This window comes from Martes martes (genome assembly GCF_963455335.1).
Source record: "Martes martes genome assembly, chromosome: 11".
NCBI classification, from domain to species: Eukaryota; Metazoa; Chordata; class Mammalia; order Carnivora; family Mustelidae; genus Martes; species Martes martes.
The window spans coordinates 24,224,806-24,239,980 of record NC_137899.1 but is presented as its reverse complement, the minus strand read 5'-3'; the positions used below and the strand labels follow the sequence as shown (position 1 = coordinate 24,239,980).

Here is a 15,175-nt window from a genome sequence, read left to right as displayed (position 1 = left end):
ACCTGAGAACACAACCTCACCATCTTCCACATGTTGAAGGCTTTGGGATGAGGAGATACCATATGCAAAATTTAACTGGAAGTTAATAGGGTTATTAGAAGTCATAACACGGGAAAATCATAGCTCCTGTGAAACGACATGCCACAGGTACTCAGCTCATGTCAGGTGAGGCATGATAAGCAAAGCCCAGGCACATTGCATGACAGAAAGATCAAAAACAGACTGGCCACTTAGATTTAAGAAGCAAAAGGAGCATAAACTACTCTTGTGGGAAAGTGGGATTTGATGTTTATTTTTCCTGTCTTTTTGTTTGCCTTTAGACAATCTGACAGGTTTTATTTAACTTTTGGCAAGTTTCATCTTTCACAGGATAAAATAATGTTCCAGGGGCAGCTTAAAGGTTGGGAGGGGCCTCCAAAGGATTATCTTCCTTTTGACACATTCTCTTATAGTTCTTCTCTGTGGATGCTCAACATGAAAACAACAGATGTGTGCATTCACTTAGCAAGTCTATCTGCTTCAATTGTCCAAAAATAGTTCTCCCCAGTGGAAGTGGGCAAGAAGCCAGGGCTGGTGTTGGGTGTTCTCAGTTTCAGCTATTTATCAGCCAAGGAAACATGGCACCCATGTCCCCAGGATCCCTTGGAACCTTACAGACTGTGGGAAAATGACAAGCTGTCAAATCCCACATCCTTTGAAGTCTGGCAAATTTCTAATTCTATTGACTTACCTCTGCAGTTGGGAACACACTAAGGCGAGGAGCAGCGGGGAACACTGAGCTTATTTCTTTTGCTCACAGCCTTTGAAGAGAGAATAATGCCTAGGTATCTTGGTAGGAGTTTGTCTGTCACTCTCAGTTAATTCTAAGTGCCTTAGGTCTCTTAAGGGTATGTCGTTCTATTATAAATTCTAGGAGACCATTCTTGGCTTGGATAGCCATGAAGCACAGATTTCTGTAACAAAGCTCTTATTCTAGATTTTGTAGGAGTTGCTTTTGCCACAACGTATACCAGATCTTTCTTCTTAATTCTACCATGAAATTCCTTGGTTTCCTCGCCTCAAACCCTGTAAAATGATTCTGAACCTGCGCCTCTGGGATCTTCATCACTGAGAGTTTAGTCAATTATGTCCTAACAGTAACCTGAAATATTGGATGAGGTAAAGAATTTTCCTGAGCAGTAAGGCCAAGAGATAGTGTCCAAAGGTCTGGATGTCCTGTCTCCTCATACAGAAGACTTCAGAGCATCCTTTGTATCAAAGGCCAAAGATTAAGGCCATTTTGGAAAGGGATCATCTGTTTGTTGCTTCCCTCGCAACCAAGAACATAACTATATCCCCGGAGAAGAGGTGGAGTTATTGAAGTCTCATACTTTGACAATTTTTGAATGATTTAATCTTAGAAACCAAATAGAAATCAATGTTGATTTTTTAGAAAATTGTTGCTACGTGGCGCCAACACATCTAATCCATCTTTGGCATTATAAGTCAGTACGTGTCAAAGGCCACAGAAACCACTAAACTACCAAGGGGGTGGAGTCAACGAACTGATGAGAATGATTGATGGAAATCTTGCATAAACAACATGTTTGTAACTAGTCATAAAGCTTAGTGATTTGAAGTAAGAGTTTGAAATTAGAAAAGAGTCTCTAGAGGGTAATCTGCTTCTGGCTCCTAGGGCAAGAATGAATCGAACTGAATATTAGGTCAAGACATGAACCCAGTTCTTCTTACAGTTTAGAGAGACATGTCCAGAAAAGGCTGTCAATGCAGGCATTCTTGGGGAGGAAGACTCAAAAATGTTGCTGAATGAGGTGGGTATTCACTAGGCCTTTCTGACTTGAGTATTGATGTTTGCTCCACAGCAGTTGTGAGGGTTTCTGTTCCCTAGCACAGGTAATTCAGGGTACAGGACTGAGAACCCTGAGCCCCAACTTGGACTTAGCCTGGAGCAGCCTCATATCTACAGAACTGCTTGACTTACTGAAAAGTCCCGAATCAGGCTAAAAGTCAAATGAACAGCAGTGGATCTTAGTCTGCTGTTCTTCCAGCTGTAAAGTAGCTCATGATTTGCCCCATACAGCTACCCTCCCCACCCATCCCTCTTCTCTTACTTCTCTATTTATAAATCAAGATAAATCTGTTACTAAAGTAAAGGTCAAATAAAAAGCAAAATCGAAAGTTTGTAACACAAGAAAACAGATAAAAGAGGTTAAAGGTTAAATCAGAAAAGATTAAAGAAGAAAAGGGACTTGTTACCTCAAGTGTCCAAGCTGTTAGGTCAAGATTAGGGATCTCAAGAAAGAAGGGACTGTAAGAGTACAATGAGGGAAGTGGATGTTCTAGCATCTCTACTGTTGGTTATGACCCATAAACAAAAGTTGTCAAACACTTTTGTGATCATCAAAGAACATGTTAACCTAGGCCACAGCTGGGCTCTTAAAATTTATCAGTGGTACCATTTGGGAGATGTCAGTAAACCAGCTTGTGAAGAATATACACAACTACTAGGCAGAAAAGACACAAGAGAGTCAGTAAAGCTGAACCACAACCACTTGCCTCTTATTTTTCTTATGTAGTTATAAATACCACCCACTGCATTCTGGTCACAGGGCTTTAAAACACAGATACTATCTCTGTTAGGGATACTTTTTTTTTTTTTTTCATAATAAAAGATAAGAGGAGGCCATCTCTGCATTTGAAGAACAATGATAATATCTAAATCTGAACCTTCCCTTTCTCTCAAAACCATAAAATCTGTAGAGGGAACAAACAAAACTACACAGTACTCATATATTCACCCTTACAAGGAGACAGAAAACACTACAGCCTTCCAATTACTAAGTAGAGTGAAAACAGAAATGAATTCCAACAGAGCTCCCTTAGCCGGCCTGCAGCTCCCACAGGCCTCTGGAGTGAGAGAGTAGGAAAGGGGACTCTATCATAAGAGTAGAAGGGCAAAGAGAGCTTAAAGGAAGCACAGACAGAAGCGCTCACAAGAAGAGAAAGTGTAGCAGTGAAGCCGAAATACTGAATAGGACGTGGTAGTTCACAGCGCCGGTTACATGACTGAGCTATGGGAAACAACTTGAAAATGAGGGTACCACAAATCTCCCAGGTAGCCAGATGCGTGGATGTCATAACCATGTCTTCCCCCTCATCCCTGTCCAACTATCTACACTTCCATGGATTTTACTACTTCAGTGATCTCCAACCCATCCCCTCCTCTCTAGCCTCACTGGTACTGTTCTTGTCAGGCTGCCTCTCTCTCTCCCCTGAACTATAAAAAACTTACTCACTTTATTCCTTCTATAAATCTTGATAGCTATCCTCTCTCCCCACTGTCCTGCCGTCTAACTTCTACATTTCTCCTTAAAGTGATTTTCCAACAGATAAGCTTTCCCCGGCATTCCCATGGTAGATTAATTACTTCAACTGAATCCTCCCATAGATTTCTTTATCACAGTATAAAAGCCAGCATCCTGACTCGGGAATTAGACTTTATACCCTAGCTCATGTGTTTCTTTGTTTCATGACTTAGGGCAAGATTCTGAACCTCTTTGAACCTCAATTTCCTTATCTGTAAAACAGAATTAAAAGTATCACCTACCTTATAAGGTACCTAATTAATACATGGGAAATACTTAGGACAGTTCCTGGCCTGTAGCAGGTGCTAAATTAATGTTAGGTAGCAATCATCATGTGATGTTGGATTTTCCTGTTTATAAGTCTGCCTATTTGACTAGACCTACCCTCATCATGTAAAAAAATTTTAGAATAATTTTTGCTTTCAAAAAATGAGCAGATTATCTCAGTGTCCACTACAGTGAAAGTCCTGTCCAAATGTTTTTAGTTCAACCACTAAGCAAGATTTTCATAAAATAAATCTGAATGGAACAATTTGAGTATTGTCTTACATGAAGGCATGGAGTTATTCACCTAAGTTGAACTTAATCATTTAAGTTTTTGTCAACTTGGTGATTTCAAGTAACAGGAGGCTAGTGTTGTACTATGGAAGCTTAAGAATCTTTATGAATGGACACAATCAAAGTACCTGAACTTTGGGGCAGCCACAGGCTGGCAGCCACAGCCAGCCCACCAGGCTGCACATTGCAGGGGGCTCAAAGAGAGCAAGACTGTGACAACTAAAGTGCAGTGCTCACTAGCAATGGCTGCCTACCTGCCCAGCTCACAGATAGCTCTCTGATCTTGGCTCTGGAGCTCTCCAGTTCCTGACTTCACTTCTGGGTTCTCAAGATCTGATTCAAGCCTAAGTTACATTTATCACCCCTTTTGGATGCTGCTGGTTCAACCAGCACCCATGGATCCAGAAGTAATGATCTGGACTTCATTTCCCAGTCTGCATGAGAGTTTGGAACTTAGCACTGCTGTTCTCAAAACAAGAAAAAAGGTAAGTGAGCTGAAAATCGACAACACTTCTTAATCTGTCAGATAATGGAGGTTGCAAAGCAAACCACCACTCTGAAAACTATGTGAATACAAAGAATCAGGGCTTACTAGGAGCAGAAGCCTGTGGCTGGAGCCAGATCACAACTGGAACTTTTAAAGGGTAATTGACTAACTGCTAGAGACTGAAAGTGAATTAGTTTGAGAGAAAAATTCTTGGGGCCTTACCTTAGCTGAGACCCCATACTCTGATTAATTTTACCTCCAAGAGACCCACTAAGTTATCAGGGTAAAGATCAGAGAAAAATCCCCTCATGCTTCCTTTCAGGAGAGGGGAAAATAATCATTCTGAAATACCTCCAGAACATCTGTTCTCATTAACAAAAGCCTGATCTCAAGGGAAACTGTTTCACCAGAACCCAACCAACATGGGTTTTATGAAAGCCAGTCCAACCAAGGGTAAGGAAAATACCCAACTCCAGCCCCTCTAACCTTCTTGTCTTACCTATGTGTAGCCGAGGCAGGGAGAGGGGTTGGAAGCACTTGTAAAGACCACAGCCCTGGGGCACAGGCCCATTAAAAGACTGAAACCTGATCATATGAATATAGAATAAATCTCCCCCAACAACACACCTAACTACCACACAAATAGGGTTCCTGTATAATAACACCTTAACAAAAAGATTAGAAATCATACAAAATATACTATTAGGCTACCATGGAATGAAACTAGAAATCACAAAGATAGCTAGAAAATCCTAAAATATTTAGAGATTGAACAACACACTCCTAAATAAATATGGGTCAAAGAAGTCTCAAAAGAAATTTTATGCATGTTGGAAAATATGTTTAGTATCATAATCCCAGGGAAAAATAAGGATCCAGGGTGCCTGGGTGGCTCAGTGGGTTAAAGTCTCTGCCTTCAGCTCAGGTCATGATCCCAGGGTCCTGGGATAGAGCCCCGCATCAGGTTCTCTGCTCAGCAAGGAGCCTGCTTCCTGCCCCCATACCCCCCACCTGCCTCTCTGCCTACTTGTAATTTCTGTCTTTCAAATAAATAAATAAAATCTTTTTAAAAGAAAAGAAAAAAGAAAAACAAGGATCCATTTTCTTTTTAACTGGTTTGTTCTCTTATACTATTTTCAAGAAAATAACTATATTACTTATGTAGTGTTCTTGATTTTTTTGGATGCTTTTACATACATAAATTTATTTAGTCAACTATATCTAATTTCCTCTGGATAATGCGTTCATTCATTCGTAGGAGTAAAAATTAATAAACCACTTCTTCCAAGAGCACATTCTATACTATCTTCTTAGCATTAGAGCAGTTTGGCCGTCAAGATTACCTGTTTCCCGACTCTGTTTAACTGAGGTAAATAAATTATCAAACCATTATACTAAATATGTTCAATTTTCATTTACCAGTATATATTAGTTTCTTCTTCATTAAATAGAATAATAAGCATAGTAAAAGGCAATATACATCACGCACTCTTGTGTTAGGAACCATGCTAAGTATTCAGATTTTTTGTTTTTAAAGATTTTAGTTATTTATTTGACAGACAGAGATCGCAAGTAGGCAGAGAGGCAGGTGGGGGGTGGGGGGGGGGTAGGAAGCAGGCTCCCTGCTGAGCAGAGAGCCTGATGCGGGGCCCTATCCCAGGACCCTGGGATCATGACCTAGGCCGAAGGCAGAGACTTTAACCCACTGAGCCACCCAGGCGCCCCTATCCAGATGTTTTATATCATTCAATCTTCACATCAAGAAGACTGTTTGTTTTCTTATTATGCCCATTTTTACAAGTGAAGAATCCAAGGCCTGGAGAAGGAAACTAACTTGCCCGAAGTTATACATTTCACAGAATAAACCTGTCAAATTCTGTCTGGCTCCAGAGCAGATGTTGGCAAAGTGCCAAATTTTGACTTGCCAGCCAGATCTGATCTGCCACCTGTTTTTGTGTGGCCTTCACTCTAAGAATGTATTTTACATTTTTAAATGTTGAAATAATCAAAAAATAATATCTCATGACATGTGAAAATTGTATGAATTTCAGGTTTTATTCCATAAAGTTTTATTGGGACACAACCCCTGTCATTTGTTTATGTACTGTCTAAGGCTGTTTTTCACCCCACACCAGCAAGTTGAGCAGTTGTGACTGAAACTGTATCACCTTCAAAGTCTGTAATGGAAGCTGTCTGGTCTTTACAGGAGAATGTTATAGTAAAGTAACAAGAAAAGATGACTCCTATTCTAGAGTTCTAGTTCCTGCCTGTCCTGTGATTATAGCCACTATAGGTGCAATGAATTGTTATGATACTAAGTGAATTGCTTAAGATTATGTGGCCAGGCAGAATCAGGATAAAATTTAGGACTTTGGATTGCTAGGCCCACATTTCCAATATTATATCATTGCCTTTGCTATCAGCGCTAATCTCCACACTTTTTAAAAAAATCTCCACACTTTTAATTCACGTAGATATTTAATTTTTAAAATAAAAATATAAACAAAAAGATCATTCTTTAACAGACCAACTTTTATGATTTGCTTTCAATACTGATCACCATTTTTTGGTCATAGCCTAGAAATATAATCTCGCAGCATCTCTATATACAATTTGGGTATAATAAATATACAGACACATTGAAAAATGTGTATAATCTAACACACACTAAAATGTGCACATATATTTAATTTACACATATATACTAGACACAAAGATGTACACGTTTACATCTAAACATGCAATCTAATGTATGCTAAAACTCAACACACATTTAATTTGCACACATATGCTATACACAGGTATACACTGCCATACATATTTATGTGTAAACACATACACACACTTTTCACTGTGTACACACATGTAAGTCCTTGTGGTAAGCCATAACTAAACTTGATTTTCCCCTCCTCTTTTTTTTTTTTTTTTTTTTGGTTAAAGATTTTATTTATTTATTTGACAGAGAGAGACACAGCAAGAGAGAGAACACAAGGAGAGGTAGTGGGAGAGGGAAGGCAGGCTTCCCACTGAGCAGGGAGCCAGATGCAGGGCTTAATCCCAGAACCCTGGGACCATGACCTGAGCTGAAGGCAGACACTTAATGGCTGAGCCACACAGGCGCCCCTCCAACGCCCTTTCTTAATTAACTACCTCAACCTACCAACACCGAAACAATAAAAAAAAAAAATTGTCCAGGGGCGCCTGGGTGGCTCAGGGGGTTAAGCCTCTGCCTTCGGCTTGGGTCATGATCCCACAGTCCTGGGATCGAGTCCTGCATCGGGCTCTCTGCTCAGCAGGGAGCCTGCTTCCTCCTCTCTCTCTCTCTAGCTGCCTCTCTGCCTACTTGTGATCTCTGTCTGTCAAATAAATAAATAAAATCTTTAAAAAAAAATTGTCCAGCTGCAAATGACCTACATAAAAATATGTACATTTGTATGTATGATTATTACAGTATGTATTTACAGCATACTTCATTCCCAAAAATGGGAATGAGAAATATAAACTAGATAAAGAAGGGCAAAAAGCAATTAGAGTAAACAATTGTATTTATTCCATTGGTTATATCCAAACAAGACAGAACTTCCATTTTATCTGTATTGCAACATCCCAATTAAACCAATTCTTTTGCCAAACTGGACAGTTTGCTAATTAAATGCTCAAGGAAAAGATTTCTTGAGAAATGCTCTGTTATGACTGCATCAAACATCTTTTCCAAAATGTGTGTGCCTTTCAAGAGCACCAAATAATTTTAGTTTAACATGATCATTGAATGTCTAAAGTTCTCAGAAAAAAAAAAAAAAATCAAAGTTGGAAGAAGTAATTAAAACCAGATCCTGAGTCAGTATATCTGAGACTCCAGACACTTAATCTGCATGTGCTGTGGTTTCCAGTAAAACACTAAAATGAGGTAATTTTTTGTTCTTATTATGGGCATGACTCTTGCAAAACCTAACCAGGGTAAAAAATGTTTATCTCATTTTTTCTTAAATCATCAGGTTGAATATAAGTTTCAATCCCTTGTGCTAAAAACAGAATCCCCTATATTTACCTTTGAGAAGTAACAAGAAAGTAAATTCTTGATAAATTGTAGATAATCTAAATATCTCAATGCAGTCACCTTATCTGACTCCCTTCTCTTTTATAAATCCAAATAAGGAATTGTGAAATTGGTTATGTGTCATTTTCTCCTTCCTTGTCTCATCTCTTTTTGGACTTAATAATTGGGCTGAAGGAGGCACAGAGGAGAAAGATTATTATATGCCCAGAAATGTGAACTCGGGAATCTTAGAAGAGTAAAATTGGTTAACAGCCACAACACACACACACACACACACACACACACACACACACACAAAAGCGGGGAGGACAAAATGAGATGATGAAAAAGAGGAAAAATTTTTTCATGAACTTGAATAGCTGATCTTGTGTAACTAATAATTAAATAATATTGTAACTCCCATGCTCCTGTTTTCCCCCTTTTTATTTTCTCTTTTAGATAAAAAATATATATCAATTTTTAAAAGATCACTTTTAAAAAATTTTTTATTTATTTATTTGACAGACAGAGATCACAAGTAGGCAGAGAGGCAGGCAGAGAGAGAGGGCAGGGGAAGCAGGCTCCCCGCTGAGCAGAGAGCCTGATGCAGGACTCAATCCCAGGACCCTGGGATCATGACCTGAGCTGAAGGCAGAGGCTTTAACCCACTGAGCCACCCAGGCACCCCAAGGTCACATTTTTTTCACTCATCTGTATGATTGTGTGATTAGCATATGGAAGAAGTGCTTTTATATAAAATCTAAGAGTGCATGGAACCCATAGAGTCAAGGAGAAATGACAGAAAGCACTGGCTTCCTAATACTTAGCCTCATATTTTGATCAGTACTTTCTCATCCCAAGGAACATTTTAAAAATCCGTTAGTAAGTGGTGTGTATTAAGAGGCCCTGTCATCACTGTGATAGGTTTCAGTACTACTTAATGATTTGTGGTTAGTGGTCAAATGTAATTGATCACCATATAAGAAATATAACACAATATTAGAATTGCTAACATGTTTTATCTTAATAAACCTTTATTCTTTCACCTTGTCAAAGACCTTTTAAAAGCCTGACTAGATCATATTCATGGATAAAATTTTATCCAAATGTATGTTTAAATTTAAAGGAACTGCAGTAGGGTAAATCGTTGTGTAACCTTAGAAGAAACTTTCAGCTTTTTCTCCTAGTAGATTTCAAGCATGTAAATGTTTTGTAACCCCTTTTGGTTACAAAATCTTGTTAAAATCTTGTCCTACGTGGAAGTTGTTAGTCTTCTCTGGGATTTTGCTTTGAAGGATATTATTTCTTCTCTTTAACTCTTTGTACAGTTTAATACACTACTAGGCAGATTCTTTGGGAACTTGTTAGAACCTTAGCACCCAGAGTCTGAAGGTGAGAAAAAATGGCATTGCTTGACACTAGTTCCTCTTAAAGGAGATTCTTAATGGTGTTACATTTTTCCCTTATGTACCACTAATTGCCCAGACATAATGAATTACAGCAAAAACAATTTGAAAACAAATTTGTTCCACTAAGCCATGTTGTCAGTCAACAATTTAGAACAGGAATTTTCCATTTCTACTCTTTATTTCCATAAAACTGTAGTTAGATTAGTTTACTGAGAAAGGTATGGGACTTTGGACAGTCATTAACCTCTCTCAGCCTTAATTTCTTCCCCTATAAAATTAAGGAGTTGGTTTAGTTGGTTCTAGGATTCCTTCAGCTGCAAAACTCTGAAATTCTGTGCTAAAGTCTAGACCACCTTTTGACCCAGCATCCTCTATAGCTCACCATTTATATAATATTTTAACACTCTTCTATGAGTCATGTTTGAACTTCCTGTAATGTCCGTTTCCAATTCACAGAAGAGAGCTTCAAGTTTGTGAAACTCCGTAGAATTCTCAGCTATCAACTTGCGTCATCTTTCATAAATCCTTTTATCTCAGTAAGAGTTTCTTTAAAAAAATTTTTTTTTCCTAGCTTAGCCCTGAGTTTTTATAAGTGGTTGGGGTTTTTAACTCTCAGGACACATTAAATGGAGTTTCCAGTGTGTTTAACAGTTTGCACATTCCTAGGTTATTGGTTCTCTTTAAAAGTGTTACCTTCCATGATTTACTAATAGGTTACCAGATGTTGTCCTGGTTCAGTACATGGATGGACCTATGATTGTGGTTTTTCTTCTTTTAACAGCACACTGAGATGCTTAATGTTGTAATAAACGTTACATTGAGGCTTGCTCACAATAGCTATTTTATGGCTCCTAGCACATCCCTCAAGACCAGATCTAGGAAATTTACCTTCTCATGAGCTCTTAAAGTACCAGCTGAGCACATAATCATCTATCCTATCCAATTACTTAGCTCGTGCTTTCTGTTATGATAAAACATGCTACCCACTGTGTTTGAGTATCTGAAGTTCCTAATTGTTAAGTACCTGGTATAATTTTTCAAACTCTCCCAATTTTCATGGTTAGATTATACAACATTTTTATCTACAGAATATTTTCTTTATATGAGAAGACTTTTACCACATTTCATTTCATCTTTCTCCAAGTGAAATGTCTACCTATCCTTATTTATCCCATAAGTCTAACAGTGGGAAGGAAGAGTAGATAGGAAAAATGAGAAAACAAATTCTCTTAGTTACCTTAAACTGTGGAGGCCTGTCCAAAGTCCAGGAGTTTATTTTGTCTTAACCAAGATCACATATGAGTTAATACATTTGCAATCCACTTATTTTTTTCTACTATGACCTACAAAGTTTATTCAATTTGTGCCTAATTTTTAATCATAGTTCTTTAACAGAAGGCCTTTATTATCTTACCGTAATTCCGACATCGGTGATTTTATAACACTCAGATAGAGAAAGTTCCTTTAATTTTTTATGTCTGGAAAGTATCATCAAACCCTAAAAATATTTAATATAAAGATCACTTTGTGATTATAATTTAGGCAGTATATTTCTAATATATTATATCTAATATATTGTATCTAAATATATTTAACATATATTAAATATGTTATATATAATATTAAAATATATATTATGTATTATAATATATTATTAAATATTATATATTAATCAAATATGTTCCAATATATTTTATCTAAAATATTTAATATAAAGATCACTTTGTGATTATAATTAGACAGTATATTTCTAATAAAATAACAACCATTTATGTAAACTAAAAAAATAGCTTCTATCTTATATTTCTTTACACTTTGGCTAGACAACATTATTAAATAAAAATTTCAGGTTGTCTCTAATGTTTTGTAAGAAGTATGACAGAATCTTCCTGAGACAAGGGCAAAAAGAGCAAAAATAAACTATCAGGACTACATAAAAATAAAAAGCTTCTACACAGCAAAGAAAACAACCAACAAAACTAAAAGGCAACCTACTAAATAGGAGAAGATATTTGCAAATGACTTAGCCAATAAAGGGTTAATAACCAAAATATATAAAGAACTTATACAAATCAACACCTAAAAGATGAATAATCCAATTTAAAAATGGGCAGAAGACATGAACAGACATTTCTCCAAAGAAGACATCCGGATGATCAACAGACACATGATCATCATCACTCATCATCAGGGAAATGGAAATCAAAACTACAATGAGGTATCACCTCACACCTGTCAAAATGGCTACAATCAAAAACATAAGAAACAACAAGTGTTGGTGAGGATGTGGAGAAAAAGGAACCCTCTTGCCCTATTGGTGGGAAAACAAACTTGTGCAGTCACTGTGGAAAACAGTGTGAAGGTTCCTCAAAAAGTTAAAAATAGGACTACCCTATGATCCAGCAATTACAGTACTGGGTATTTATCCCAATACAACAACAGAAATTAAAAGGGATACATGCATTCATATGTATATAGCCAAATAATGGAAGCAGCCTGTCCATCGATAGATGGATGGATAAAGAAGGTATATGTGTATATATATACATATATGTATATGTATACATACATATATGTAATGTGCAATATAAATAAATATTATATATATATTTTTTATTTTTTATTTCTTTTCAGTGTAACAGTATTCATTGTTTTTTCACCACACCCAGTGCTCCATGCAATCCGTGCCCTCCCTAATACCCACCACCTGGTTCCCCCAACCTCCCACCCCCCCGCCCCTTCAAAACCCTCAGGTTGTTTTTCAGAGTCCATAGTCTCTCATGGATGGAATCTTGCTATTTGCAACACCATGGATGGATCTAGACAGTATAATGCTAAGCAAAATAAGTTAGTCATAGAAAGACAAATACTACATGATATCACTCATATGTAGAATTTAAGAAACAAACAAGCAGGGGCACCTGAGTGGCTCAGTCAGTTAAGCAGCTGCCTTTGGCTGGGGTCATGATCCTGGGGTCCTGAGATGGAGCCCCATGTTGGGCTCCCTGGTCAGCAGGGAGTTGGCTTTTCCCTCTCCCTCAGCCTTTCCTCCCTGCTTGTGTTCTCTCTCTCAAATAAACAAAATCTAAGAAAAAGAAAGAAAGAGAACCAAAGGAAAAAAAGAGACAAACCAAGAAACAGACTTTAACTATAGAAAACAAACTGATTACCAGAGTGATTGCCAAAGGGGAGGTGGGGGGATGGATGAAGTAGGTGATGGGATTAAGAAGTGCACTGGTGATGAGCCCGGGGTGATGTAAGGAGTTGTTGAATCACTGTAATGTGCACCTGAAACTAATATAACACTATATGTTACCTATACTGGAATTTAAAAAAATTTTTAAATAGAAATATAAAAAAGAATTTTAAAAAGGGCATTAGCTACTTCTAAATTTTTCCTCCTCCTACCCCTGTACCTAGCATAGGAAGAAGGGGAAAAAAAGTGACAGAATCCTAGAACCAGAAAATTCCTTGTTTCCTGTGTCCAGGTACATATAATCTGAATCAATATAAACAAATCTTAAAGACCCCTAAACTTAAAACTTTATTTTGAAGACAGTTCATGTGGCCAATTCATCTATTTGTCAATAAATTTTTATTGATGCCTAACCTAAAAAATCTGACATCTTTAGTTCATTTTATTATGTTTAATTGCTTGGAAAGGAAACAGATCTTTATATAAAGGCCTACAGACAAATAATCATTCATCAATCGCCTACCTTTTCCATTTAAAAGCTTTGTTTCTTTTTATTTAAAAAAAAATGACTGTACTTTTTGGTTCTTAAATTTTTTAATATATGGTTCTGCCGTTCCATTTCTCAGTATTTTCCCCACTAAACTGGGGGAACTGATGAATATGCCTTATAGATATCATTCTCCTGTTTTTGCATTCAGGATCACTTTTATTACACTTCCAATGAGGTGGACAAGGGCAATTGCCTCTCATTCTATGGTCCCAGAGCTGCCAGACAGAAATAATACCAGAAACGGTACATTGGTTTGTCCTTTTAAAATTTTATTTGTAGGACTGGTTTACATTTAGTGATCTTAAATACAGCACTTGGACCATAATTGAAAATGGTTTATGAAAATATTATATCCTGTTTTTTTCACTGATGCATTTTATTAGGCCTTTTCATTAAAAAAAAATCCAGGTCAGGGAAAGAAGTGCTTGACAATCTACTTAATTAAAGCCACTGTTTAAATTGCAATTTCTAATTTCTTTTAATGGTTTTGTATACCATCCAAAAATAAAATCACTCTACTCATTTTAAAATTTTTATTGCAAATGCAGATTCTTTTGTTAGGAACACATTATGTTTTCTGCTTCCTTGTTTCAAAACAAAAAATTACTAAGCCCTGTGGAGCCAGCAGATGTGGTCTAGGTTCCAGATGTAGATGCTATTTTATTCATGTTAGAAGAATTGGAGTTTAGATATTCCAACAGAAACCAAATTGTTTAAACAAAAATAATAAGAAATGGAAGGCTTGTCTCATTGCCCTATACCCCATAATAGCTAAAAGTGTTTTATTAGCTTATGGAGAATTTGTCCTATGAAACTATCTCTGGAGTTTTCACTTTTTTTTTTTTTTTTAACTTTCATATAGTCAGGTTAGAATTTTTTTTTTTTTAGGATTTTATTTATTTATTTGACAGAGATCACAAGTAGGCAGAGAAGCAGGCATAGAGAGAGAGGGGGAAGCAGGCTCCCCACCAAGCAAAGAGCCCGACGTGGGTCCGATCCCAGGACTCTGGGATCATGACCCAAGCGGAAGACAGAGGCCTAACCCACTAAGCCACCCAGGTGCACCCAAGTTAGAATTTTTTAAGATGAACTGGAAATGAGGTATACTTGCTAAGTATGACATTTGGCTATGTTCTCTTTACTACTTTATTCAAGATTACAAAAAGTTAATATTAAAATAGAATATTGGGGCGCCTGGGTGACTCAATGGGTTAAAGTCTCTGCCTTTGGCTCAGGTCATGATCCCAGGGTACTGGGATCGAGCCCCGCATCGGGCTCTCTGCTCAGCAGGGAATCTGCTTCCCCCTCTCTCTCTGCCTGCCTCTCTGCCTACTTGTGATCTCTGTCAAATAAATAAATAAAAATCTTAAAAAAAATTAATAAAATAAAATAAAATAGAATATTATATTTCATCACTACAATTGTTCATTAAAACATATGGCCTCAAATTTTAATTAATTAACATAATTAACCATTAGCTTAATGCAAATCAAAACCACAATGAAATATCACTACATATCTATGATGATGGTTATACTTAAAAAAGACAGATAAGGAAAATCCAGTCTGGCAGT

At 37.1% G+C, this 15,175-nt stretch overlaps 1 protein-coding gene across 1 annotated transcript in view; it reads right to left on the bottom strand.

Moving 5' to 3' along the window:
• Positions 1-15,175, bottom strand: part of FBXL13 (F-box and leucine rich repeat protein 13) — a gene marked incomplete at both ends in the record, with an annotated part of 240,961 nt that overhangs the window by 27,884 nt on the left and 197,902 nt on the right. The window contains one exon of the mRNA XM_080818712.1: positions 11,270-11,353. Coding sequence (XP_080674838.1) covers positions 11,270-11,353 — 84 coding nt within the window. The remainder of the gene's footprint in view (positions 1-11,269; positions 11,354-15,175) is intronic.